The sequence below is a fragment of the Drosophila tropicalis genome, unplaced genomic scaffold (genome assembly GCF_018151085.1).
Source record: "Drosophila tropicalis isolate 14030-0801.00 unplaced genomic scaffold, ASM1815108v1 contig_878, whole genome shotgun sequence".
Classification (NCBI taxonomy): Eukaryota; Metazoa; Arthropoda; class Insecta; order Diptera; family Drosophilidae; genus Drosophila; species Drosophila tropicalis.
In genome coordinates, this window is record NW_027173374.1 from 1,920,271 (window position 1) to 1,947,436 (window position 27,166).

General features: G+C 34.2%; 1 protein-coding gene across 3 annotated transcripts; it reads left to right on the top strand.

Annotated features, from left to right (window-relative positions):
• Positions 1-26: 26 nt before the first annotated feature.
• Positions 27-25,305, top strand: REPTOR (repressed by TOR). 3 transcript variants are annotated; one of them, XM_068300578.1, is made up of 6 exons: positions 27-317; positions 6,015-6,102; positions 21,691-23,783; positions 23,850-24,105; positions 24,178-24,303; positions 24,376-25,305. In XM_068300578.1, exons 3-6 carry the CDS (start codon positions 21,837-21,839, stop codon positions 24,483-24,485), a joined length of 2,439 nt encoding a protein of 812 aa, XP_068156679.1. In that variant the 5' UTR covers positions 27-317; positions 6,015-6,102; positions 21,691-21,836; the 3' UTR covers positions 24,486-25,305. The 3 variants fall into 3 exon arrangements, with proteins under 3 accessions (XP_068156679.1, XP_068156682.1, XP_068156680.1); XM_068300581.1 differs by having other exon boundaries at positions 24,379-25,305; XM_068300579.1 differs by lacking the exons at positions 27-317; positions 6,015-6,102 and adding an exon at positions 10,306-11,621.
• The last annotated feature ends 1,861 nt before the right edge of the window (positions 25,306-27,166 follow it).

Genomic DNA, 27,166 nt, shown 5'->3' on the forward strand with positions numbered 1-27,166 from the left:
TGTTGTTTTTGATTTTCACGTGAGCGGGTGTGTTATTTGGCGCGCTGTATTTTGTTTATGCACAATGCAGGAACAAAATACAATATATTTATGATGAAATGCGATAATATCGAGTGTTTAATAATAATGTGAAATATAAAAAAAGTGCATTGCAAACAATAATCAATTCAAAATAAACGAAACCGTTCGCGTATAGTATTTAGTTCCACCTGCGACCTGCCTTGTTATTGTGTGGCGAACAAACGAAATAGAAAGAAAAACTGTTAAATTACTAAACAAAAACATATGAAATATAAAATTTATTAAAAGATCAATAAGTAAGCAAATGGCTAAATGCACATACAAATACATATAAGTATATATAGACATTTCTCTATGTGTGTGCATCTGTTTTGTGTATACATATGTATGTTTGTGATTAGAAACAAACGAGTGTGAGTGAGAGAGAGTGAGAGTGACCGAGAAGGAGAGAATTTGTTATATTTTGCTTTGTTTCCATAACAAAGCATAGGCAATGAAATGAAAACTTCAGCGCCCCGCCCCCGCCTTTGCTACAAATTGGCATTAGTAAAACAACAAAAGCAGAAACGTGTTGTTTTATTATTATTATTGTTGTTGTTGTTGTTGCTGCATTTGTGGTTTACAGCTGCTGTTGCTTCTGCTTCTTCTCTCTTACTTCTGTTGTTGTTGCCCTTCGCCTTCAAAGAGTTGTTTGGTGGCCAAAACCTGTTTCCAATCGCTGATGTTTTTTTTTGTGCTGTTGCTCCTGCATCTTGTTTGTTGTGATTTTTCTTTTCTTTAATATCATTTTCTTGGTTAGAGCCACAATCAAATTGGCGCGAAAAACTTTTCCAGCTGCAAAAATTTTTGCATAAATCTGTGTCAGGCGCATGCACATGCACACTTACTCCCTCTCACGCTCTCTCGCTCTTTGTAGCTCTCTCTCATTCTGTTTTCGCTCTTTATTGCTGTGCTCTGCGTGACATACTTCCGCACATGCAATTCATTCATGGCATTGGTCATCATCCACCCCCCTCATATAGCACATCCCCCAAAAATAGAGTGCCCCTTGTCGTGCTTTTCAGCCTTGTCTACACAAACTGTGCTGCGAAAAAGTTTGTTCCCTGAAGTGTACTATCCTGTGCACGATTGCTTTGATATCATTGCATTGGCCTCAACAATAACCAACAAATTATTTTCTATTATTTTGCTGAAGTTATGTATATATTTAAAACGATTATATGTTTACTACAAACTACTTAAGATTTAGCTAGTATTTATTAGCAAGTATGTAATATAAAAAAGATCTAGCTGAGTGTACACACAATCATGATATTTCTTTGTAACTGTTTTTTTTTTTTAAACGATCTTTGCAAAATGTCAAAAAGGGAAAAGATGGGGGATGAGATCCTCTAAATATATCTTAGTATTACAATTTTAGCATTTTGCCTTATAATTTTGGGTTTTGGTTTTTAAACGTATTTCGTAACATCCTGTTTCTTTTACCCTCCCAAATTATTTTGAAAATATAGGCCTGCAATATAAGTTTAAAACAGTTTTGACTATAAATTTGTTAAACACTTTTCTTTTTAAAAATGTATTTTTACTTTTTCTTCCTGACTTTAAACAGTCGGAATATTTGATTTGTCAGAAAGGGTATTTATGAGCCGACCTTGAAGCAACAGTTTGCATATTTGTGTTAATACTTATAGAACCGTTAACAGTTCTTTGTAAATTTTGCTTTTTTTGACCATGAAAAAGTGCTTTCAACTTGTTCTTTTCGCCTTTCCATGACCACCCACTTTTATTTGCCATGGGCTTTTGAATGAGCAAGGAAAATGTGTGCAACAATTTGCTGATCAATGTGAATGGATAGCAATTAAAGCAGAAAAAGAAAATGTGTTAAAAGCACAAATATTCACCCCCACAAATCAAGAGAAGAATTTCATGATGGCTCCAACCCCCAAAAAAACCGAGAGATGTAAGAAGGAATTACTTCCCCTTCCACATTGAATATTAAGCTTATTCTCAACCCTTGTCCTTGGTACTTCTAACATTGGGACTTGGCATTTGGACTGCCGTGTATTTAGGGTGCCCTTCCAAGGACCCACTGACATTGTAATGCTCATAACATGTTGTGTGTGCACCCCTTACATGATTGATCCCCCCACCATAACTATCACCACCACCAGCAAACCACCCAAGTTCCTGGAGTATCTTTAGGGGTTGAATTCACTGAATCTTTTAAAGCGTTTTTTAATTCCTTTACATAGAGCCGCCCGTGAAAGAAAGAAAGAAGGAAAAAAAAAGAAAAAAGTTATTCAAATTCCCCATTGTTCCAGTTTTTCCTTTGTTGAATAGAATTTCTTTTCATTACCACGTGGATGGACTTCCAATGAGTCACAAAAGGGAGGTTTTTGGGACTTCTAGTTAAGGAATTCATTCACATTAGTTGAGAATTCCAATCAGGAAGCAGCCACAGAGCAGTTAGAGAAACCGCCTGAAAATCAGAATTCTAACTAAATAATTTCTTAATTATTAACTTCACTGAATTCACACAAAGTCTGCAAAATGCCCCCTGAGGTTAGTAGAGGGGTAGGCGGAGGGATTAAACAATACAATTTTCATAATTTTTCCACGACATCTGGTTTTGATTAGAACAAAGGAAAGCGCCCCGCTAGGAAAACCAGAAGTAAAAGGCCCTGCAAACCAGTTCTCGCTCTTAGCTAATTTCAGCTCACGTGCAAATTACCAAATCCAAATCCTTAGAGATCCTTTTCGAAACTGGTTGAGATACAAAAGAAAAATAAGAAGAAAGTGTTAGGTTCAAAGGGAAAATGCCCTCGAGCCATTGACACACCGGAAATTTGGGTTAATTCATCAATTTTTTTTTTAAGTTCAGAATTTTCTCTCTTGAGAGAAAACATCATTAATTTTTCTTCTTATTTTTCATTTGGATAATCACAAGCTTATTATGACAAGAGGCAAGAAAAAGGAGGGTTACATAAGGTTCAAAGCATCAAGTAGAGTCAAAAGTAACTGATGAAAAATTACTAATAAATTGAGGCAAATAAGTCAAAATTCTAGGAAGTATAGGTGTAGAATAGGTTTAAATTTGACCTATTTACAAATTTGCATATGTTTTATACATTTGCTTCGTTTTTATTTGGCATCTCTTAGTTAATCTCTTAGCAATCGCACAACAAGAACTTCATTCTGATAGACAAAGCTGTTGTTACTAAATAGTATAAAGGTACAGTTAACGCAAACTTTAAAAATACTTGAATTTATATATTTTTTAGTGTTTAGGAACACTTTTTCATTTTAAGAAGTTGGAATTTTTCACGGTCTTTAAAACTTAATTATTTATGCATCGTTAAATCGATTGAGCAAAGGTTTCTACATAACAGCGGGAGTTGTACTTATTATACTATATATTTACGATGTGACGATTAAAAACAGTTTATAAATCATCGATGTCACGGCCAAAATCTGCATAGAAAATTACATACTTAACTGTGGGTTGCCGCATGCAATTTTCCTTTTCTTTGAATGGGGTAAGTTGCGATCAACCACTTTCCTATTGAGGTGAAAGCGAAAAAGGAAAAACTCATTTCAATTATTATGAAAATTTCTTATTTACATTTCTATTGAAATGAATTGCTTTTGTCTAAGGAAGAGGAGGTAGGAAGGGGAGGGGCACCTAAGAACTAACAAAATATCGGAACTGTGAAAAATTGGAAAAACATAAAAGTGAGTAACATGTACCTTTAGCAAATCCGGTATAGGTAAATGTAGCTACATCTGGATATACCTATGTATATATTTTATTGTCTTGTTACGGGTCTCATCCCTTCTTCGTTTCTTTTCATGGAAAAAGTTAATATTTTTATGCTTGGGCTTTTGTGTTCAACAAACTGGAAATTGAAATCGAAAAAATAATAATAATAAAAAAGTAATCCCCAGCAACAGCAGCTCGCGGGATCTTTGAGGATGCTTTTCATGCTTATCTAGGGCAACGGGTCGTCTTCTCCGCTCTCTTCTTAGCTATTGTTCTTTGCCTTTACAAGTTCTGTAAGCAGCGGAACATGTTCTATGGATGGAGAAGGGGACAGAAAGAACAATGGCTTCGATTCATTCAAGGCCCAAACTCGGGCTAGACATCATGAGTATTCTCTGAGTAAAGTTGATCAGCTTTTTCACTTCTTTTCGTCATCGTTTTTGATTTTTCAATATGTGTAGAAAGATATGGAGTTTGCCATAAAAATTAGGACATAATCCCTTAGATTAACTAGGATTTAGTATTGTATTAACAGTACTTTTGTATGTTTTGACTGTGTTTAGGAAAAACTATATTAATTAAACCATAAAACGAGTCTAAGAGTATTAACAAAAGCTTTAAAGTGCTCTAAAAGATGTTAATGTTGAGGTTCGAAAAGGTTTTAGGAGCTAAAATCTTTACATTTATTTGTTTTCTTGGAAATATTTTGATTTGTTATCGGAAAAGCGGTTCCCCTCATTTAAATTTTAGTACAGTTAAGCACTCAATGTATAGTATATCCTGACTCAGGGATACCAACATTAATTGCCTACTCAATAAATTGACTTCCTTGAAAATAAAGTTAACTTTATTTTCACCCACTCATAAAGTTTGCAAGTTTTACTGTACTTTTAGCTTGACATCTTTAATTTACTATAAATGTAGGTAGTTATTTTTTCTCCCTTTTGTGGGATGAAGGAAAACTCACATTTCCACGCTCTCACATTCATGCGATTCCATTCATAGAAAAGGGGAACTTTTCCTTTTTGTATGCCGCCGGCGCTTTCCACCCCGCGATGTTTGCTGGCCAAACACAGAAAGTTAAATTGTCGAGGAGGAGGAAAGAAAAAACAATTTCGCAAGGATATGCTCAGGGTTAGTTTCTCTCTTATGTTTTGTTTGGGTTCTTCTTGGTTTATCTAGCGTCTTTTATCAGGATGCATGAATGTCCTCTCTCTCCCGCAACTCGCGTGGTGGTGGTTTGGAAACCCACCAAAGGAAACCCTTCTGAAGAATCCAATCTGAGAGCATATCTCCGAGAGACCGACTGATGAGACTCTCGAGGCATTCCGCCGCTGAACGCTGACACAGTTATCGAGTGCAATTCGGACAGGTCGGTTGTGTGTGTTGGCTACAGCTCCGGTTCCGGCTCCTTTTTAGCTTCCCTTATTCTCTATTCGCGTCGCGTCGGTTATCCCTTTTAAACTCATTCGCGTTCTTCACGTATTGTTTGTTATTGTGTGTTCCCCTTTAATCCTTAGATAAGAAGATAGAGAGCGAATAAGATAAAAAGTCATTGAAGCATTGACTAAAATACGGTTTTTGTTCTTAAAATTTTCCAAAGATTTTCCTTTTACGCTTTGTTTAACTTTTTTCGTTAATCGCATTTCGTTTCGCTATCGTTTCCCCCCTTTGCCCCATCTTGAATCGCACTCTTTGGTCCAGCCAAAATAAGAAGAAGGAGTAAGTTTTCCATGTCTTTTTAACTTGTCGGTAGTCCCATGTGATATTCATTAATTACATCAACTCGGACAGATATCTGCTATATATATATATAAATATATTTATACGATCCATGTGTGTTTCTTTGCTTTGTTGCACCAAAATTGCATATACAGAATTTGTATATCTACATCTGCATTACAATATCTATACAAGTATATATATATATAGGCTATATATCTCTTTGTCTTTATTTCGCTTTGGATTTGTTATAATTTTCAACCATTTCCGCATTGTCAAACATCTGTACTTATTCTTAGACATATATAAAAACTAAATATATATGTAATAGCATTGCCGATGTCTGCAATCAGTGAACCGCATAAATAATATATATACATACATATATATACTTCTGTTTAGTCTGGTCATACATACTAACAAATGTCTCGTTTCCATGCGGTAGGAAAGCGAATTATTAAGATTTTTCCTTATTTTACTTGAGAATAATAGTTGAATTTTAATTTTACAGGTTCTTAAATTAGTTTTCCTCTCCAAGACAAAGCTGAAGAAAATGTCGACACTTAATCACTGACTGGAGAAATTATCACTGAGCATAGGTAAGTTAAATAATCAACACAGTTAATCACCATCAATATATGTATACTATAAACATATATTAGTTCTGTCTTCAATACCCTATAACTACACAGTTGGGTATATTGCCATTGGAAGAAGAATGTCTATAACTAATAAGAGTCTGAGACCAAAATTTAAATAATAAATAATTCCTTTGAATGTTATTTAGATAATAAAGAGAATATATATGTAAATAATCTTATTATCAAAATCTTTCTTTTTCCATATTTGACTTTATAAGTTCATTAAATACTCTTAAGAACACTTAAAAATAGTTCTGATCGGATCCTATAGTATTTTGACATTATTATTTTCAACAAGATCAACAAATTTCCGTTTCAAAAGTTTCACTTAGAGTATATTTGAAGTCGTTACAAACAAAATATTTGAATAGTTATATTTTCGGTTGATTGCTCGCTTGGTTTGTTTTCAAACCAAAACAGTTTGCCCATTGGCCCTGAACTTGACTTGATGGAGCGTGTTAGCTGGTTAGATTATTGTGGTTGTGAAAAACACAACCCGAAAACAAAAACAAAGAGTCATTGGCTCTTATAGAAAATTGCTTAGTTGTTGAAGAATATTTTGTTGGATATTTTTCGTTGGTTTCTTTTGCTTTTTTTTTTATCAGAGACCTATAATGTGGGGTTTTTTCTTGGTTTTTTGCTTTTGTCGTCCGCTGCCGGGGCCAATGAACGTTTTAGCTTACGAATCAGCAGGAATATAATAATAAAAAAAGAAGAGAAAAACGAGAGGGCGGCAAAAAGGGGAGGAAATTTTTGTTTATATGTGAGTCTAGCAAATTGCTAAATGGGTTTTTATCACATGCTGAGTGCATGGCAGTTGCCTGTCTTTATTTAACAGAATTTATTAAAAACAAACCGGAATAAGAAACAAATTTCTACACCAACAACATATTTTTTGTGCAAAGAAAATCAGAAAATTTTCAATTTAACAAAATAAAGTTGATTTTGGCGTCAAATATTGATAGTTTCAATTTTGAACTTAATTGTTGGTAATAGTTTTCCATTTCTCGTAATTATTGCCAATTTAGGAAATTTGTGTTCAATAAAACATAAACAGATCGATACTCATCCATGGCCGAGGGAACGCTTAAGGGAAAAACACGCTTGCCACACCCCCTCACTATCATTGAGCATGAAGTTCGCCCCATTTGGGGTTGGTCCTTGATGGTGGAGCTGACATATTGAAAAATTGCGACGCAGAAATTATGCTGCAAGGGTGAAGAAGCCTTCAACAAATTGTGGGATATTGGGAAGGGAGGAAGCCTCCCATGCTTCGAGTCTTACTCATCATGTGGGTGTCCAGACCCACGTGTCCTTGTCAGGCATTAACAGTCTGCGGCTAGGATATTTGTTGTCCTTCTGTTTATTCATAATAAAAACAAAAATAGGCGAGGACAACAAAACAAGGAGAAGAAAAAACAACATAAGTAGTAAAGAACGAAGTTTGCATACCCTGACAAAAGATCAAATCATTCTAGAATCTTAAATCGAAAGATGACTTAATTAAAAAATATTTATGCTTGGCGGCAAATGCTTTTAGCATTTTTAATTAGCTTGGCCCAAAAATTTCGCGTCTCTGCATAATTAATGAGAAATCGGCTCGAAACGAGGATGCCAACGCCTATAAGTAGGCAACACACAAAAGGAATGAAGAAATGGCAAAATTTTCAAGGTCCTTAAAGCTCTTTTTGGCCTGCCATGAACTTGCTTTCCCCGAAGAGTACAACAAAAAAAGAAAGCGAGAGTGACAGTGGGTAGAAAATGCGAAATTGGAAATGGAAATTCGAGCTGCTGTTGCTTTTTACTTGTCACTGTCACGCCCACAACAGTAATGTGTAGGAGCTGGCATGTGTGTGTGTGTGTGCGTGTCTGTGTGTGTGGTTGTTGGGCGTTTTTTTTTTTGGTAGGTGTATGGAAAAATATTTAGTAAATACTCAGGATGCCGGCGCCCACTCTTATGTCCTTGACAATCATGCCTTCCCTCGTACATATCCTTGCGTATTGACTGGAAAGTGCTTTGCTCACTGTTTTCATGTTTTCGTGTCGCAATTTCTTACTCAAGGACACACTCCATTCGTGTCCTCGTCGTTGTGATTTTCCTCCCAATTCAGACTTTTCTGACGAAATGTTTCGTACGTTCTTCGTTTCTGTTGTTGTTGTCATGTTGCTTCTACTCATTTTCATCAATTTCAAGTGTTGTCGTAGGCAACTGAATTTCATTGAGGCCAAATTGGGAATTTCCTCCTCTCTCTCTCTCTCTTAGTAATTCGAATTACTTTCTTGGTTTTTGGTACCTACTTAAAATATTTATTATTATTATTGCCATATTAAATGGACACTTGAGAAATGATTCCAAACGAAATTATCAACTTGAACTAGATTTGATTTTTGCACAAAATCGTTGACAAAATCAGAATTAATAAATCAATTTCATTAAAATCAAATTTCACATTATTTATAACTTTTTCAATTACTAGTATCATGAAACTTAAAATGGAAACTTGATAATTTCTTCATTTCTATATATTTCTGTTTAATTTTTTTGATTATATTTTATTTTTTGCATATTGCATCAGCTAAATTGAATGTGTTTAAGGAATATAGAACAAATAATACAAAAAGCAAAAGGAGAAAAGAATAAGTAAAACATAATGTCATACTTAATCAAAGAATATGCCGACTATATAATACTCTATAAGTTCTCACACGATGGCATAATTCGAACTCTTTTTGTTTCGAATCGACTATTTATTGAAGAATTTGTCAAGATATTTGGTTAAAAGGTTTTGCCTTTGAAAGTCTCTGTAATAGGAAAATTATCAATATTCTTTTTCGCATACATACATAAATCCTATATTGACCAACCAATTTCTTGTGATGTCAGCGAAATTTACATTTTTATAAAATCGAATTTTTAGTCTTTATTGTGTGGTTTCGAATGGGCTAAATAGCTTATATAGTAGGTACAAATACACACATATATGTATATTATTAAAGGATATAGTATTCGATTCAATGTTGTAAACAAGTTTATTTTTGCACTAAATATCAAATCAGAATCCAAATCGGTCAGACAATTTCATAACAAAAACAAAATTTGCATAAAAAAAGAAAGGAAAAAACAAGAACAACAACAAAACAACAACGATAGAGAGGGAAAATAAAAAACAAAATAAGCGAATAAGCAAGAAAATAAAAAAACAAGAACACGCCTTCGCCGCCCCCTCGCCAGAAGTAAACAACAAAAGTGACGTCAAAAACAAAACGAGTGGGCAGACCGCAAAGCGGGAGACAGAGTGAAAGAGACAACAAACGTGGGACAGAGATAGCGAAGAGCTTTTGTAAATGAATTTATTTAATAATCAAAACAATAACAACAACAACAACAATGCCGACAGACTGTACCCAAGCTCCCCCAACTCTTCTACTTCTCTTACCACTCCCCTCATCCCTTCCATCATTATTATACTTTGGCCCAAGAACCAAAACCAAAATGGAAAAGTGGAAGTGAAAGAAGCAACAGACAGAAACCGCGGTTAGTACATATATAAGCAGCAGCGGATTCAGTAATTTATAGTTATGGGCCCCAATTAAATGAACTAAGATAATTTTAATCAAGTTTTAAATTTGTCCATGGTAGATTCCAAATAGAAGATAACGAAGAAATGCAAAGTTGTCTAAATCGAAAGAAATTTGGCCATAGTCGAGTTGTTTTTTTTAAGCCGCCCTTGCCTTTGCAGCGATGCCGGCCCTGATTAAGGGTGAGAGCACATGCGCGCTTAATGGAGCAACCACAGGGCCGGAGAATGGGACAGTGGGGGAACAAACGAGAGCCTGAGAGAGAGAGAGAGAGAGAGAGCATCAGAGAGTGCCCGTGAGCTTTTGCTGATGTTTTTGTGATTGAGCTTTGTAAACTTTTTATCAATCGTCAATCGGTCAAGAACGTTTGACGAGAAAACACCACAAAAGAGAATAAAGCAAAAACAAGAAGAAGATACTTCCCCCTCATCGCGTGTTTCTTCCAATACAACATTCGTGTAGAGTGTGATAATCAAAATAAAACAAGAAGGAGCAAGCGGGATAGAAAGAGGATTATATGTTTGTAAATAAAATGCATTGATATAATTTAATTAACAAGTAATTAAAACAAAAATAAACCAATTGCTTTCATCTCAATATTATATACATATGTATATATGTACATATGTGGTTTGTGCTGCTTCCTCAACTAATTTGATGGCATTTATTTAAGCCCAAAACTCAATCTTCAACTGTCTGTCTGCCCGAACTAGTTTGGCAAATCAATAAAACAACTCAAACACATAATTTGCATAAATAAATAAAGCAACAAACATCAAAAATTTAAAACAAAAATATATAAAAAATCACACACACACACACACACACAACACAACGCTGGAATTTGCCCACGAAAACCATACACACAAAAAAAAAAAAAAAAATAAATAAAAATTCTTAGTAAAAACAGCCGCCAAACGCGGAGAGAGCGACAAGCACCCCCACCATCCCTCCATACGAAAAACAAAAACACAAACAAAAGCTCGCTCTTTCTCTCTCCCTCTCTGTCTCTCTGTTTTTTGTGCTCCCGCTGCTGTTGGGGCTCCACACTCGGTCCAATCAGTTGTTCGCCACAATCTCAGCTGCTTGGATCGCTAGCTTAAAACGATCTCACGCTAACGGAATCGGGAAAATCCATTTGAAACACCAAAATTGACAACAAAATTGATCACAAAATTGTTGTAAATTTTTGCCTCAAATTCAAAACAACAACAACCAAGAAATTGTGTAAAATGAGCATGAAAATATAAAAAAAAAAGAAAGAAAGAAATAAACCTACAATGCAAAGTGTTCGAGTGTTAAATATGTGAAAAAATATATATTTAACAAAAAGTATCTACATCTACAAAAATTTGTATTCAATTCAACTGATAAGATTATGCGAAAAGAGCCAACAAAAGTTTAAACAAAGTGTGTTTCTTTCTCTTCGGGTTGATTTTGTGTTTGTGTTTTTTTTTAGTTTCGGTTTTTGTTGGTTGGTCATTCATTATACATAAATAAATTGCTGTTTTTAATCGCCACATGCATACACACACGCACATGTGTGTGACCTAGTTTAATGAACAACAACAACAACAACAAATACCGACCAAGCAGCAGCAACAATAATAAAATTTACATATATTTAATTGAGCATGCCCATGCATAATAATTAATAACAAAAATAAGGTGAAAAAAAACCAACAATTCAATTCACGAAGAAAAATGTTTAAACAAATTTGTGTATTTTAAGAAAAGTTTACGGAAGTCGTCAACACATCGCAAATATTAACGATATTTAATTTCTTCTTCAATCTTGAAGCAACAATTAATTGAAATTGTTTGTGTTAATTACATTTATATGGTTTCGTACATATATTTTGATATATATAAACATTGGAAACTTGGAAAATATTCAGGTTGGTATTCCCTCTCCTTACAAGAATGTTTAAACAAAATCCAAAATAAACATTAACAATTTCTCCTAGATTTATGGGGCGCTCTTTTGAAAGAAAATAATAAACAGAAAAATTAATAAAAACAACAAACGTTTAAACATGCAGAGATTTCGTTTTCGTTTTTTTTTAGTACCCAAAGATTAAAATTTATAATAAAGTTCCAAATTGGTTTAATTGTTATGTTTAAGTAACATATTATATGTTCGTACATATAGAAAAATGAAAGCAGATTTTTCGCTTATACTTGACACTGATTTTGACGAGATTCAAAAGGTTATAAAGTCGTTAAAAAAACTGATCTATGAATGGACATGAATCCCTTGTGCCTTTTCTGAAATTGTAAATAACATAAATTATTTGTTCTCAACACAAACGTCTCTATCTGACAGATATCTTTATGTAGATAATTTATGACAATACCAATTAGAATAGACAACTTTTCAACATATTTAACTCTTAGCTTCTGATCTCTTCTAATCATATAAATCAATTCCCCACTCTTCTTGCGGAGCAAAACAAAATGAAGTTTGTTGTAATCTGAAACTAATGAAGAGGGAAGGGGGCAGAGTTAGAGCATCACATTATTATTGGGGCATCGTGGCACATAAACCCATAAACATTTCGAGATTTATTTATGCATCAAGGCCTATGCCTATTAAAAATGAAGCCCAATAACTTGAGCATTTCCTGTCGGTCATTTGGCTTCAACATCTCACACTTCTTTTCAGTATTAGAAAAGGAATAGCCAACTTTTAAATACACTCAAATCTTAAGTAATGAAATAAGCAACATACACAAAAATTTCATGAGTCTGAAGTGCTTTCCATGAAATTAATCTAGAATTTTGTAAAGTGAACTCAAAACTTTTGACAAAATCAGCAAAAAAAAAAAAAAAAAAACAAACCGAAATATCTGAATTATTTGATTTGGGAAGTTCCTTTGTTTTTATTTCTTTCACATTTGTGCAAACACACACAAAAAAATGTATAAAAAAAGTAGTAAAAATTTAATTGAATTTGATTTCAATTTGAATTTTTAGCGCTTTTTGTAGTTGTGTGTGTGTGTGTGGAAGAGAAGAAGGAGAGTTCAGTGTCAGTGCGAAAATTCAAGGTTGAAAGTTTTTTCTTCTTCTTTATTTCTTCTTTTCAATGTGTGTGTGTAGAATATCAAGAAATGTGTGTGAAAAGACAAAACCCAACCGAGTAGAAGTATATCGAGCCTAGGCCATATGTTGGGCAAATACCAGATAGCATATAAGTATATGTAGTATATATGTACATATGTATCCCCTTCCTCACTCTCCCAGTGCCCACCTCAAATCTGTCAGAGCTAGTTTTGTTTTGTTTGTTAAACGACAGCTTTGGATAGTCGTCGTCGTCGTCTTAGGCTCAATTCGCTTCGTTTGCTTTAGGCGCCACATTACTTATACGACATGTGGAGAGACTTAGACGAGTGCGAGAACAAAAAGAGCGAGAACGATAGAGAGTGAAAAAGAGAGAATAAAAATGACTGCTGATTGAGTTAATTGGTTTACATTCAACTGGATTTTGGTTATTTCTTGTATATAGAATTATGCCCTCTCATATTATACTCATATGTAATCATGTGTATGTCTATATATGTGTGTATAAATGACTCAACAAGTGTGGCAAAGCGATAAGAAAAGCTAGAAAAAACCCAGTTAAGTATGCAATTTTAACGGCTGGTGGGAAAATAATTATGATTATTATGTCTGGCCGAGGCATTTAAATAATTAATTGCAAACTTAAGAAAATTAAGATAAACGCTAAATAAAATCTTAAAAAACATGACTCAATCTTGTTTATCGAACATATTTTATGATTTGGAATAAGGCTATTTAAACAACATTACTTACTCTGTAATCGTGATTAAATTTGTAATTCTTATCATATATATCATATAAATCTGAGTAAGCGTATATTTTAAGAATTCAAATCTAGATTACTACATTTCCCATCAAGAAGACTGCAAATTTAAGCAAAGTTCAATGAACTGAGAATAAAGATTAAATATTATTACAATTAGCGTGTTTCAAGTAATTCCTCTCAAAGGTCTCTTAGACTTGCAGCTGAAATAGTGTCTTTCAGCCACTCAAACCTAAATTTATTGAATATTTTAATGAATATTAGTAAAATTGCATGATACATATCGTTCTTGAATCATTAAAGTAATTTAATAATAAAAGACATCATTTCACATAAATAAATGGGTAATAATTTATAATTGTCATCGTCCGTCATTGTACTATATAAGAAATTAAACAATTTGTAGCGAATCTGTAAAAGTTAACACATTTTTCAATTCGATTGCCGTTCCATTGGACTCGTACTACCAGTTCTTATCATGAATCATGAGACTGAGTAAAAAATGAAAACAAAACAACAAGAACCTCACTTCGATTTATCTAATCAAGTTTGACAAAACAAGAATATTCGATTAATAATCCAACTAGTTAAGATAGTGAATAAGCAAATATACATACATATATATAAATATTGTAAATAAATTGATTTGAATTGAATAATTTTGTTGGCAATTTGGATCCATTTTGTTTGTTTTGTTTTTTTGTTGTGATGATCAATATTATAAGTAAATTGCATCATTTTTTGCTTTGCTCTTTGCTCTTGATGCTACAATTTAAAACAGTCTGAGAGAGAGAGAGAGAGCAGAAGAGAGACATAACATAGTTTTAAACGTGTCTGTCAATTGATTTGTTTAACAAATTTTATATATTTATGTAGTATAGTATTGGTATATTATACAGAATATTTCTCTATATATTCTATATACGGTCATTGCTTTTTCGCTGTCGGTTGGCCTTCAACTTTCTTTGTTGAAGGAGGTAGAAGAAGATTTCTCACAGATTTTTACAGCCCCCAAGCAGCAAACTTGTTTGCTTTTCTTTTCGAAAGAATTTCTTTCCAATTTGTTTTCATTCTTTCTCTCCTTATGTCTCTCTATGCAAAATTTAAACGGTTCAAAATTCTTGCAAGTCTTTTACTTATACTTACCTACAATTTTTTGATTTCCATGTTAATTTTCTGTGCAAATATTTTAACATAGTTCTTCCATCTCGAGATATGCATTACATATATGTATTCTTATTTTTTCTGTTTTGAAGGAGGAAGGTTTATCTGGTTCTGTGATAAGATAAGTTTCTTCCTCCATACTTTTCTCACTCATCGCGTTCTCGTCTCTCTTTTTCCGTTTCATTTTGAATATGGCCTGACAATGTTGTGGTGGCAGTTAGAATATATATATACATACATATGTATGTAGAACTGTATATGATTCGTATACAATTCGCAAAGTGACCCAGTGGAGAGGAGGCAGTCAAAGTACTTATCAGCTGCGTCGCTGCTGGAGCTGGCACGCGGCTGGAAGCTGATAAGGGGACGACATAGCGGGATATTTGGAATAGAAACGACAGCTGTTGGAAGAGCAAGAGGGGGGCGTGAGGGTCGTGAGGGAGCAATGTAAACCAGACGACTCTAGAGAGTGTCTGGATGATAAGTTATTGCAGTTAGACTCACGTGTTTGAACCGCCTCCTCCTCGGTTCTCAATCTCAGATACTACTTACGTATTTTTACATACATACATACATATATCCCTTTAGTCTGCCTATATGTACATATATGTATATATTCAGTCACGATTTCTATTCAAGGTTCGTTCGTTTTGATGTTTGTTTAACATTTCTCAGCATCATCGATTTGTGCTAATTTCTCTTTGTATCGCTAAATCAATATAAATTGATTTTAATTATTTATCTATTAGCGAAACCAGCGGGCAGAGCAAACATTTTCCATTTTGCTATTTGATTGGAATGAGAGAGAACCACACCATACACACATTTATAGGATGGATACATATTGATATATAGTCTCTCATATCTGTGGCTATAAACACGTGATCTACAAAAGAAATTTCCATTCTTAGAATTAATATTTTGCCAGGTTTTTAGTAACAATTTTTCTCAGTAACAGTTTAAAGAATTTCGGCGTAAAATTTGAAAGAATGTTTGGATAGGTGTGCCTAAGGATTGACTTACATAACGACATCCTTAGAAGTATATTAGCAATATAATCAGAGCCAATTTAATGAAATTTACCATAGAAATATCTTTTTTAAGTATTAAAGCTAGTTTCATTCCTTTGTTACCTGCTCACACAAACGGATTAAGCGCGTCTGCAACAATTTTTAGAATCTACAATTTACGTCAGCTGTGAAGAGTTTGTATAATAAGTTCAACAACAAAATAAATAAAAGAAAACAAAACACAACAAAACGAAACGAAACGAAAATGCGACAAAACGTTTGTTATATCATCAATAGACAGCTACTTGCTATGCTATGCTACACATTCCGGGGTATATATGTATGTATATTGGTATATATATTAATACGAAAACTATAAACCCAAATCCCCCCCCCAACTCTTCCGCCTGTGCAATCCTCAATTCATGTTGTTTTGTGTTCTGAGTGTTCTATTTTTTGACCTGCGGAAAACGAGGACACTAAAAATAAACCATATCATCGATGGGAAGAACTTGCACTTGGATGTACCATGTGGGGCTACCTCAACATAAATTTATTTAACTGTGTAGGTGGGCAAATGCGAATGAATGTTGCGTGTTTCAAGTAGATTTCAAAACAAAATTGGAAGTTAGCTTGTCGACTTCAAAGATACCCTCTAAAGAATTTTATGACTTTAGTTTAGTTTTTGTCTGCCATAATCTATTATATTATTTTAGTAAATGAATGAAAATTGAAAATAATAACCAATTATATTATAATTTGAATGTGTTTATTATTTTTATTTAATGATTTTTGCAAACAACTCAGAAAAAATGTTTTATATATGCAACATCATTTAATTAATATTTGCAAGCTTATGACAGTTGTTCAGCAAACTTTTGAACCCGAAATGTGACATGCTGGATATAGTAACTAATATGCCCACAAATTTAGAATATTTCTGTATTTTTGATCACCTCAATATATACCATTTCATGTTATGAGTGTGTAGGGTATACAAATCGCAGACAAAGAACTCAAAAGCCAAAGTGACTTGCATTTAAAATGCAAAACAAAGAAAAAGTTCACAAAAAAAAAATAGGAAAAAAAGTTCGAACATGTGACAACTAAAAAACTGTGAATGTAACAGAGAGGTATATAATGAGAGAGAGAGAGAGTGAGAGATATAGTGGGGCAGGGCAGAAGAGGGATAGATATAGCTTTAATGCAGGCGCAGGCATTGACCACTGCCACTGACCCATTGATAATACGGAACGGAAGTTCTGTGGGTAACCATTTTTTGTTTTGACTTAGTCTCTGTTTTAATTTAGTCACTCTCTAGCTTTTCCTGTCTCTCTCTTTCTCACTCGCTGACTGCTGGTCTTAGGAATGAATTTACTGATAATGACAGAAGCGTGTTTTAGTTCCGATGTGATTTACGCAATTTGAACTCTAGGAATATCAAAGCGAAGTCAGTTTAGCTTAGAGAAGATGAAGAGGTAATTTGGCCTCATATATTTCAATCTAATTCTTTGTTGTCATCAGTATTAAAGTATTGTGTAAAAATAAAGCAAATGACATAAACCCGCAATAATATTACTCATACACCATGTTGGCAAAAAAAAAATAATAGATAAAATACACGCCACTTTGATGTGTTCAGAGGGAAATGTTGGCTAGAAAAACGAATCAGAAGATAAATTTAAATTAAAATTTAAATTAATAAACTTTGTATGTTTATTAATTTTTATTTGGCCTTTTAGTTTTAGCCTTTATTATATGTAGTTTGAGGTATTAACAAATGCTTGCACTTTGATCTAGAATTATTTTATAATAACTTCCTACTTCTCAATGTAAAATTTGTAATTTCCTTTTGTCATAGTCTCATGTTTCACAATCGTGCAAATATGCCTTAAAGAGTGCCCTATACGCGTAGCGCAATCAACAAGCACATGAAATTCTCCTATACAAATGAATGTAGAAATGTATCTACACACACACACACACATTCAAAGTCTTGCCACTTCTAGTATAAATTCTGGCGAAATGTAAAAGCTTCCTCCACCACTTCCAAACCCACTTACCCCGGTCCGTCATGTCAACAACAGAAACCAGTCAGTCAGGCAAAGCTATGAAAAAAAGCTCTCATTATATACCATAAAATACAAATACTATATTTAATATATACAAACACACATCCACATACAAAAATACATATATACATATAGAATTGTATATATGAAAAGTATATCTATAAAGTCTACGAAAATGGCGACAAAAGCAAACAGAGGGAAAAAACATATGTTACTCAAAAGAGAGCGCAGACTCGCCATATGGAATGGGAAAGGCGAGAGAGGCGAGAGATAGAGAGAGAGAGAGATAGTTAGAGCGCCCACGCTCTCAAAAGCTTTTACAAGCTCTTCTCTTTTTAGTTGTTTACAACTCTGTGTGAGTGTGTGTAAAACAAAAGCCATACTGTGATAAATAATAAATTCAAAACAAAATATAAAAAATAAACAGTTTTGACCTTGAGTTTTTCCTTTTTGGTTAACATTTTCCTTCTCACTTCCCCCTTTCTCTGTCTCTCTCGCGCTCATCTTCTGTTGTATTCTTTGTTGGTTGATAACTGTTTTTGTTTTCGCTTATAATTGTTATTTGTTATTTTTTTTCCCTATATGCATTATTTCATCGTCTGTTGAAATTGTTGCCATTTGTTTATCGCTCTCTCTTTCCTGGTCTATCCATCGTTTTCACTCTCTCTTCCTCTATGTGTGTGGACCATGTGCTAAAAATTGATTTGAAATATAAATTTGTCATATACATTAATCATACGCCAGGTTGTCCAGCTTTTTCAATTGGTCATGCCTCTTTAGAGCGACAACGTACTTTAACCTTATTTAACTGAAATGCCTTTTCACGTGCACACACATCGACACACGGTTGACACTTGAGTGGATATAGAATAGACATTTGACTTTTCAAAAATTTTAAAAGTTCTTTTCTTTGGTTTCTTAATAAATTTTAAATTAAAAAAGTACATATTATAATCAATTTGAAGCGGTATATTTCGTTAAAAGGGTATTTTGTTTTAGCTTAATTATACCTTTTTTTTTTATAATTATATTTAGAAATTCATTGCAACTTTTATTTGTCGGTATATAACAATTTATTTAGCAAAGTTCACGCATTTGTTCGATCGTCTGGTTCTGGATTGTCTTATCATATGTTTTGAATCAGATGTTCTACCCACTACTCACATAAACACATACATACATATAAACACACAAATATCGACAGCAAACATTTGTGCCCGTTCATTAACTTTTTGACTGTGTGTGTGTGTGTGTTTGTCTCTTCTCTCTTGCCTCGCTTCGTCGACAATCTAATTAAAATGTTTGCCTTCTTTTTCATACAATTCCACTTAAGTTTTTTTTTTTTCGGCAACGAATTTGTAATAAATTCTATTTTTTATTCTCTATGTATTATCTCTATTTTAGTACATAGGCTCCCCCCTTGTTTTTTTTTTTCTATTTCTTTCCTATATACAAATTCTTGTTTAAGAGGGTTGTCTATGTGTGTGTTTGTGTTGGTGTGGGGGGAGGGTGAGGGGCGTATTTTTGTTTGGCCTTCAAAGCGTTCAGCTACCTTTGACGAATATTAAACAATTTGAAAAGGAAATAGCAACAATGTAAAGAAACCAGTGAAACAACTATATCACTTATATGTATATAGAATTTGTTTTATTTGGTTTTTGTTGTGTGCCCCCGATGCCCTCTTCTCGTGCCTAACCTTCAGAATTGTGGTTAGTTTTAAGTGGATGAGCGACAGAGGGACACACGAGCATTACAATTTTCGTTGTAATCCGAATATTATCAGAGGCTGTTGACTTATCGTTTTGTAGTCTGATAAGCACACGAGAAAGTCAATGAGTTACAATGTAATGAAACAAATCTAATAAGCCTTCAAGGTCTTACAATTAGTTGCATTTTCTAAGAAAATGACAAAGAAAAGTTTTCTAATATTAAGAAAGATTTCATGTCTCTATATCAATAATTTAGAAACAGTTTCTTTTAATATACATAAATCTTTTTGATAAGAGTTTTAATAGTGTCCCCTTGGAGCAATATTTACTCTGAAAATTATAGTAGCTTATTCTTATAATGGGTTGAACCCCTTATCTTTATATTCAGCTTATCTTTGGCCTTTCTAATAATCCAAATACATGTACATATCTACATTTATACTTACATACACATACTAGAATAATCAAGGTTTTTCTTCCTTAAAATTGTATTTTTTTTTTTTTTGGATGAATTTGTTTTCGGTTTTTTCCATAATGCGTCGTATTAAAAATTTCTTAATAATCCCACCTTAATATATACTAGATGCATTTCTCATAGCAAAGGGGGCAACAATTTATGTCTATAAAATTCAAGCGAACATTTCTTTTTCTTTCACTCTCCGATGTAAACAAACCAATTAATATTTATTATTGAATCACAGGAAAGCAACTAGGCTATTCGAAATCTAGCTGAAAAATCCATCCATTTGCGCATATTTTTGGTATAGTATTTTGTTCTCTTTTAAAATAGATATTTCCATGCCTATAGTTGTTAGATTTTCAAAAGGTATATCAGTTCATTTGCGCAGACTTTTGAATAGTTAGACAACAAAACTTTCAACACGACTTGGCGGCCATTCTCACACTAAATGGACTCATTAGTGTTTAAGAAAGAGCACGCCCCTCTAGGTAGGGGGTAGGGAACCTGAAAGTCGCTTTCCTAAATATTCGTTTGTGTTATTGTTTTAAAAGTGTTTTTTAGGTAGGGGGGGGTGGTGGTGGTGTACTGTAGCTGCCTATCACATCAAAACATGACCATGCCAAAAACTAAAAAAGAAAACAACAATGATAACCCCAAAATAAACAAGAAATTGGCAATAACAAAAATCAAAATGGTATCTAGAGTTAAGTATGCTTTCAGATTTTTGCAAATTCTGTCTGAAAATATACCTTGAAATATATATATAGGTATATGTACATACATATGTATTAGGTGATGATGAGATTGTGCTAATCTTACAATATCTTTTGCGCTACAAAACGAAAGTTGCTCATCAGGTTTTAAAAGTGTTAGACATTGTAGCGAGTCACAGAAGTTGGGATAAAAATCACATATTTTTATTATTTATGTACAATACTTAGAAATTCCTTTTTCTTTTGCAATCAGATAAAAGCACGTGTTCAATTGGAAACTTAAGCCATCAATCATATACTTATATATGTATATTACACCCAAGACTAATTGAATGGATAGATATAAACAGATTTACACAGAGAGAAAAATAGATAGGCATCAAATTTCTCAATTCATATGAGTATTACAATCATTAGCTATTATTAAATAATTTGTTTACATGCAAAATTATGGTAAAGATTTGAAACGCTTTGAAGAGACGCCTAAATATATGCAACAAATTGCGAAAACATAAAAACCAATGGCGAAAATCTTTTAGCTTTTGTTCTAACTAAAAATGTTACAGAGTTTTTGTTTCAGTGTATTTTATGGTTAGCTCTAAGTAGTTCCGCCTTCAACAATGTGGATAACAAACAGTTGCATATACATATCAATATAAGCTAACAGAAAGCATATTAACATATATTCATATATGGATATAGATATGGTTAGATGGATGAGGAGACGGTGGGTGAGGGGCTGACTATAGTGAGGGAGAATATCTCTGTAGCTAGACTTTTATTATAGTTTTGGGGTGGACCTTGTTGTAAGCTTCAATCTAGAATTACAACTACGATAAGGAACGGGGCGGGTGGGGCTGGATGTTGGTTTGGGGGCGGGCAGCTGAGTTATTCCAAGGTTGTCTGTCTGCGTTTCCAGTATATTAAATTTAAATTTTTAACGTTCTGTTGGTTAATTAACTTTGGCAGCAATTCATGCTCAACTTACTAAGTGCTCTCCTTCGTTCTCTTTACAGCCTGAACCTGAAGGTGAACTAAACACTGAATTGAACGTAGTTAAAGCGTTCGGTGGGCCTGTTTGGGCCACCTGTGCCCCAACCCCTTCCCCCCGATTTTGGAAATTTGGTGGCAGTGGCAATATAAATTACACAAGTTATTTGCAATGACAGAGAATCAAATGTATCCTATGTCATCGGAGTTCTTTGACACTGGATCGAATAGCAGCAGTAATACATTGAAATACGATTTATATACTTTGGGATCGAGTGTTGTGGGTGCGGCCCTGCCCACATTGACCATTAATACGGGCTATGGAAATATTGGCAGCAGCATAAGCAGCAGCAACAACAATATTAATAATAATTCCTCAAATGTGATGCTCAGTACAACGGCCATAACCATACCACGTAGTAATAATCCAAATCAAAGTCATCCAAATTATCATCATACCAGTCCATTGATACATTCATTGCCCAATAGCATAATGACCCACCAACAGCAACATCAACATTCGTCGCAGCATCAGCAGCAGCAGCACCAGCAACAGGATCAACTGCATCATCATACGCATCAGCAGTCCATGCCCTTGGGTGAACTCTCTGATTTTGGTTTGGATGCCTTGGATGCCTCACTGTCGCCCACTCTGTTGCAGGATGTTAGCCTGAGTGTTGCCTCACCATTGAGTAATCAACTTTATAATGGCAATACGGCGAATTCAAATGATCCCGGAACTCCTGGGGGTGGAGCCTATTTCAATCCCGATATAAGCTCCACATTGAGCCTGAGTGTTGTGGGCGGTCTCAGTGGGGATCAATCGTTAATGTCCAATGAATTGCTCTACGAGATGACGCCCAATTCGAATGCCATGTGGAGTGATATAAGCAGTGCCATTGTCTATACCAAACCGGAGCCATTTAGTCTTGATGATGATTATATATTTCCCAACGATAAGGCCGAGATCCAGGCAGCCGAATTGGCTGATCTGAATGGTGGAGATTTTCTTGATGTTATTGGTAATATTGAGGATCTATTGCCGGCAACGACTGTATCGCAGAATGTTAATTTCTTGCTATCGCCGCAAGGAGGATCGCAGGCAGATGGAACACACGATGCTTTGCCCATGGAGTTGCTTCAACAACAGCAACAACAACAACAACAGCAGCAGCAGCAACAACAACAACAACAAAGTGGTAGCCTGCCCCACTTGCAGACGCTACTTACACTCAATCAGCAGCAACAACATCAGACCCAATCAAGTAGTTCCTCCACTAGTCCCTATGAGATCTATCACAGTACACCTCAAAAGCCAGCCTCACTGGCTTCCAATAGTTTCTCACCCTCGCAATCTCCCTTGACGACACCACCACCACCGCCGCCACATGCCAATCGCTCTCAATATCAAATGGTCAAATCGCGTAATATGCAGGAATTGCTAAAGAAAGGTTATCCACCCATGGCTGGAGGCATGTCCTCGCCATCGCCGCCAGGAGATCGCAGTCAACAGACAGCCGCTCTGAGTCCCGGCGGCAGCAGTGGCTTTGGCAGTGCCGCCTCGGCCAATAGTACAGGTCCATTGATTACCACACCCAGTGGCTCTCAGGTTGCACGCAAATCCTTTGCCATGCATGGAGCAGCCGAAAGCTCACAGCTGAGTCGCTTGAGCAGCTCGGCACCCACACACTTGGGTCTAGAGCATATTTGGATGCGGCGTGAACCGCGTCAGCATTTACTATCGACTGGTTCGCTGGCTGAGGCCGAGAGTTTCTCATCGTTGAGTACGGGCAGTGTCCTCTCACCGGATGGCATTGATTTCTCACAGGACGATGACGACGATAATTCCAGTGAGAATAGCGACAACTATGACGATTTCAGCAGTGACAACGGTGGCTCTGGTGATGAGGATGAGACACGCACCTCGACACCAAACCAGCTGTCCTCGAGCAAGGGTAAAGAGCGTTTCTTTTGGCAATACAATGTCCAGGCCAAGGGACCAAAGGGCAAAAAGTTGGTCTTCAACTCCTCGAAGCTTGAGGATCCTCATGTTCTCAACGAGGTCACCGATCCAGTGTTTAGCCCCACCTGTTCTGTGCGGGGCATCAAAGTGTACAAAGTGAGCAAAAATTTTGAAATATTTAATAAGATTATCCAAATAACTTGATCTTATTTCCCATTACAGCATAGCGGCAAAGCCCGAAAAGGTGATGGCAATGATTTGACTCCCAATGCCCGAAAACTGCACAATATTGGCAAAGAGCTGGACAAACTAAGTCGCACCATCAATGACATGACTCCCGTCTCCGAATTGCCCTTCAATGTACGTCCCAAATCGCGCAAGGAGAAGAATAAGCTGGCATCGCGTGCTTGTCGTCTGAAGAAGAAAGCCCAGCATGAGGCCAACAAGATAAAGCTATATGGACTGGAAATCGAACATAGTAAGTTCAAAAAAGGAAATACGATTGATTGAGCAAAACTAATTCCACATTTTTACCATTTACCTTTTCTAGAGCGTCTCATCAATGGCATTGCTGAGCTAAAGCAGGCCATGGCTCTGAAACAACGGACTCAAAGTATGGGTGAATCCACGGAGGAGGTGGATCAACAAATTAAACGCATTTACACCACAGCCTCAAGTATGTACTTATTTGGACTTAACCACTTGGATAATATAGCTAACTTAAATTAAATTTTCTTCCATTTTTTAGCAGGCATACGTGTGGCAGGCGGTTCAACTGATTTTGTTAACAAAGTTTTGGAGAACATGCGTGGCGGTTTGCCAAATGGTGGGCTCGAGGAGTTGCGTAAATCATCTTAGAGATCAAGCCAAATATAAACTATTGAACCGCCCATCAAGTTTAGTCTATTAAGAAAGAATTTAGAATTAAAAACTTTGATGTTCTTTGATGTAGAGATGCCACTCAAAATGATAACCAAACCAACAAATTGGATCCCCACCACAAAAATACCACCCAAACCACGACCACGACCATAACCCCCCAAATCCAGCTAAGAAACATATAAGGAGAGAGCAGGTGTTGATAAATCGTGCCGATTATTGAATATGTTCTGCTTGAGTGATAATATGATAACCGAGATATAACTGTGATTTTATAGAGCCTGGGCGTAGTATGTTTTGTACGAAAAATGCATACAAAATAAAGCACACACAAATACACAAACAAATTTATTGACCAGAATCAGAAAACAAAACTCGCGAGAGCAAAAAAAAATATATTACAAATTCCTTGGAAAATATCTAAAAATATAAACAACACATAAAAAAAAAGAAGAAGAAGAAAAAAACATGTCAAGAAAGAGGCAACCCACTAAAAACAAAATGAAAAAAATGCTAAGAAATTTGTTTAACTATTATTAAGAATTGTTAAGAAACAAATGAAATGTAATGAAAACAAACAAAAAAATATGGAGCAAGTAGGATTTAGCTACCAGTTTTACCTGAAACGATTTTTTACATTTGTTTTTTCAATTAACAATTTTGTTTTAATTATTATTATGATCATTGAAATGGAATGTGAAAGAGTAAAGAAAATGAAAGAAATAAGTTACAACATTTATATACAACTGCGATTTATTTGTTTAAGTTTTTAGTTTATGCATAATTGGTTCAATGTTTTTTAGCACATAAGTTTTATATAACAAATGAAGTTAATGGAAAGAGAGAGAAAGAGAGAGCTTTTATTATGGGGACTTATTTCCGATGTTCTGTCAGTTATTGAATAGACTTGAAATTTTCATTTTTGGTAACATTCTGTTATATACTTTTTTTCGTTCTTAATATTGCTAAACTCAATTCTTAGTTCTTTATCCATGTTAACATAGATAGAGCACAGTAAAACTACAAATCGGAATTTGTTCTTTGAGCTACACAATTTATTTTTCAATGGTCCTAGGTAACTAGTTGATAAGTTTCATACTTATGTTCTTTATAATATCTATTCTTATTCAAAAAATATGAAAACCTATATTAATTTACATTATACTTTATCTATAACTCTATATATATATATATATATACATACATATGCATGGTGATATAATTTTAATTTCCTTTTATTTCTTGATGTAAACTTAATTTTCTTATCTGTAATCTTATATAAATACTATATACACATTTACATATCGGTGTATATGTATTCACATGAAATCAATTAATTTTTTAAGTTTTTTCTATTATCCGTATACATACATACAAACAAACAAACATACATATATAAAAATACCTTCAATATATAAAATAATTTATTAATTTCTTAGACACATGAAAAATCATATATTTCTATATATTTTCAAAGGCTTCAAATACTTTTATTTTCTCGGGCAAACAAAAAAAAAAAAACAAGAAAAGAAAAGAAAACGCAAAAATATAGAAAACGCAAAAATATACACAAAAAACGAACCGAAAACGTAAAAAAAAACATTTTTTGAGTTTTATTATGTTAATTAAACATTTTTTTGTAGAATTTTGCTCTGCTTCGATGCTAATTTTGTGATATTTGTATTCAATTTTAATTTGGGTTGGGTTTTCCTTATTCTCCTTTCTCTCTTTCACTTTATCTCACACACTCTCCCATTTGGTAAAATGACTTTTGGGTTAGCCTTCTGTAACTGCTATTTGTTGCTTAACGATTTGTGTTCAGTTTGATATCAAAAAAAAAAATTAATTTAAAAAAAATTAAACAATTCTTTTTGACTTGTTTTTTAAAAATTAACGAAAAAACTTATAGATTTTCTTTTTGCTATTAATGAAAACGAGAACGAAAATACAAATTATAAAAGTGATTCAAGTTAAAAACTTAGAATATAGTTACTTGTGAACTAATGAACTCTACTCTCCCTCCTAATCCCCACCCGTACCCACCCCTTCCTACCTCCTCTCATACATAACCAATTCTAGTTGTTTTAACTAATTAGTTTAGGCTTATCAAGAAAAGAAACGAAAAATTAATAATTACAATGGAAAAATTATGAAACAAATTGAAATTGAGCGCACATTTAAAATGAAAATTTTGGCCAGCGGTTTTTTTTAGGGTTTTCAAATTTGTGTTTTAAGTTTTTAGGAGCTTAAAAACACATAACTAAGTGATAAGAATTCAAAATTACATCCACACTCACCACACACAAAGTACAAGCGACTAAAAAATCTCGATATATATATTTGGTATATATGTACATATATGGAAATATCGTATCGTATTTATAAGCGAGTCAGAGCTTTGATCTAAAAATACTATATAGAATTCAAAGCGAAGCGGCATTGAAACATAAGCACGACAGTTCCTCAGTGTTTAATATTGTAAAAGATTGCAAATGAAACAAACATATTAAATATTTAACAAATAAAGAAACAAAACAAAAGAAAACAATTTATATGTTATGGTTATTGTAAAAGTGTGCTTTATATAAATGTGCTTCATACATACATACAGACAAACATTTTTTACATACATATTTAGAAATTTAAGCGAAGAATAAGCA

Bases quoted from the DNA above. Each gene is read 5' to 3' on its own strand.
- REPTOR (XM_068300578.1), top strand. From the start codon at position 21,837: ATGACAGAGAATCAAATGTATCCTATGTCATCGGAGTTCTTTGACACT. The intron at 23,784-23,849 runs GTGAGCAAAAAT...TTCCCATTACAG, and splicing joins GGGGCATCAAAGTGTACAAA to CATAGCGGCAAAGCCCGAAA. The intron at 24,106-24,177 runs GTAAGTTCAAAA...TACCTTTTCTAG, and splicing joins TGGACTGGAAATCGAACATA to AGCGTCTCATCAATGGCATT.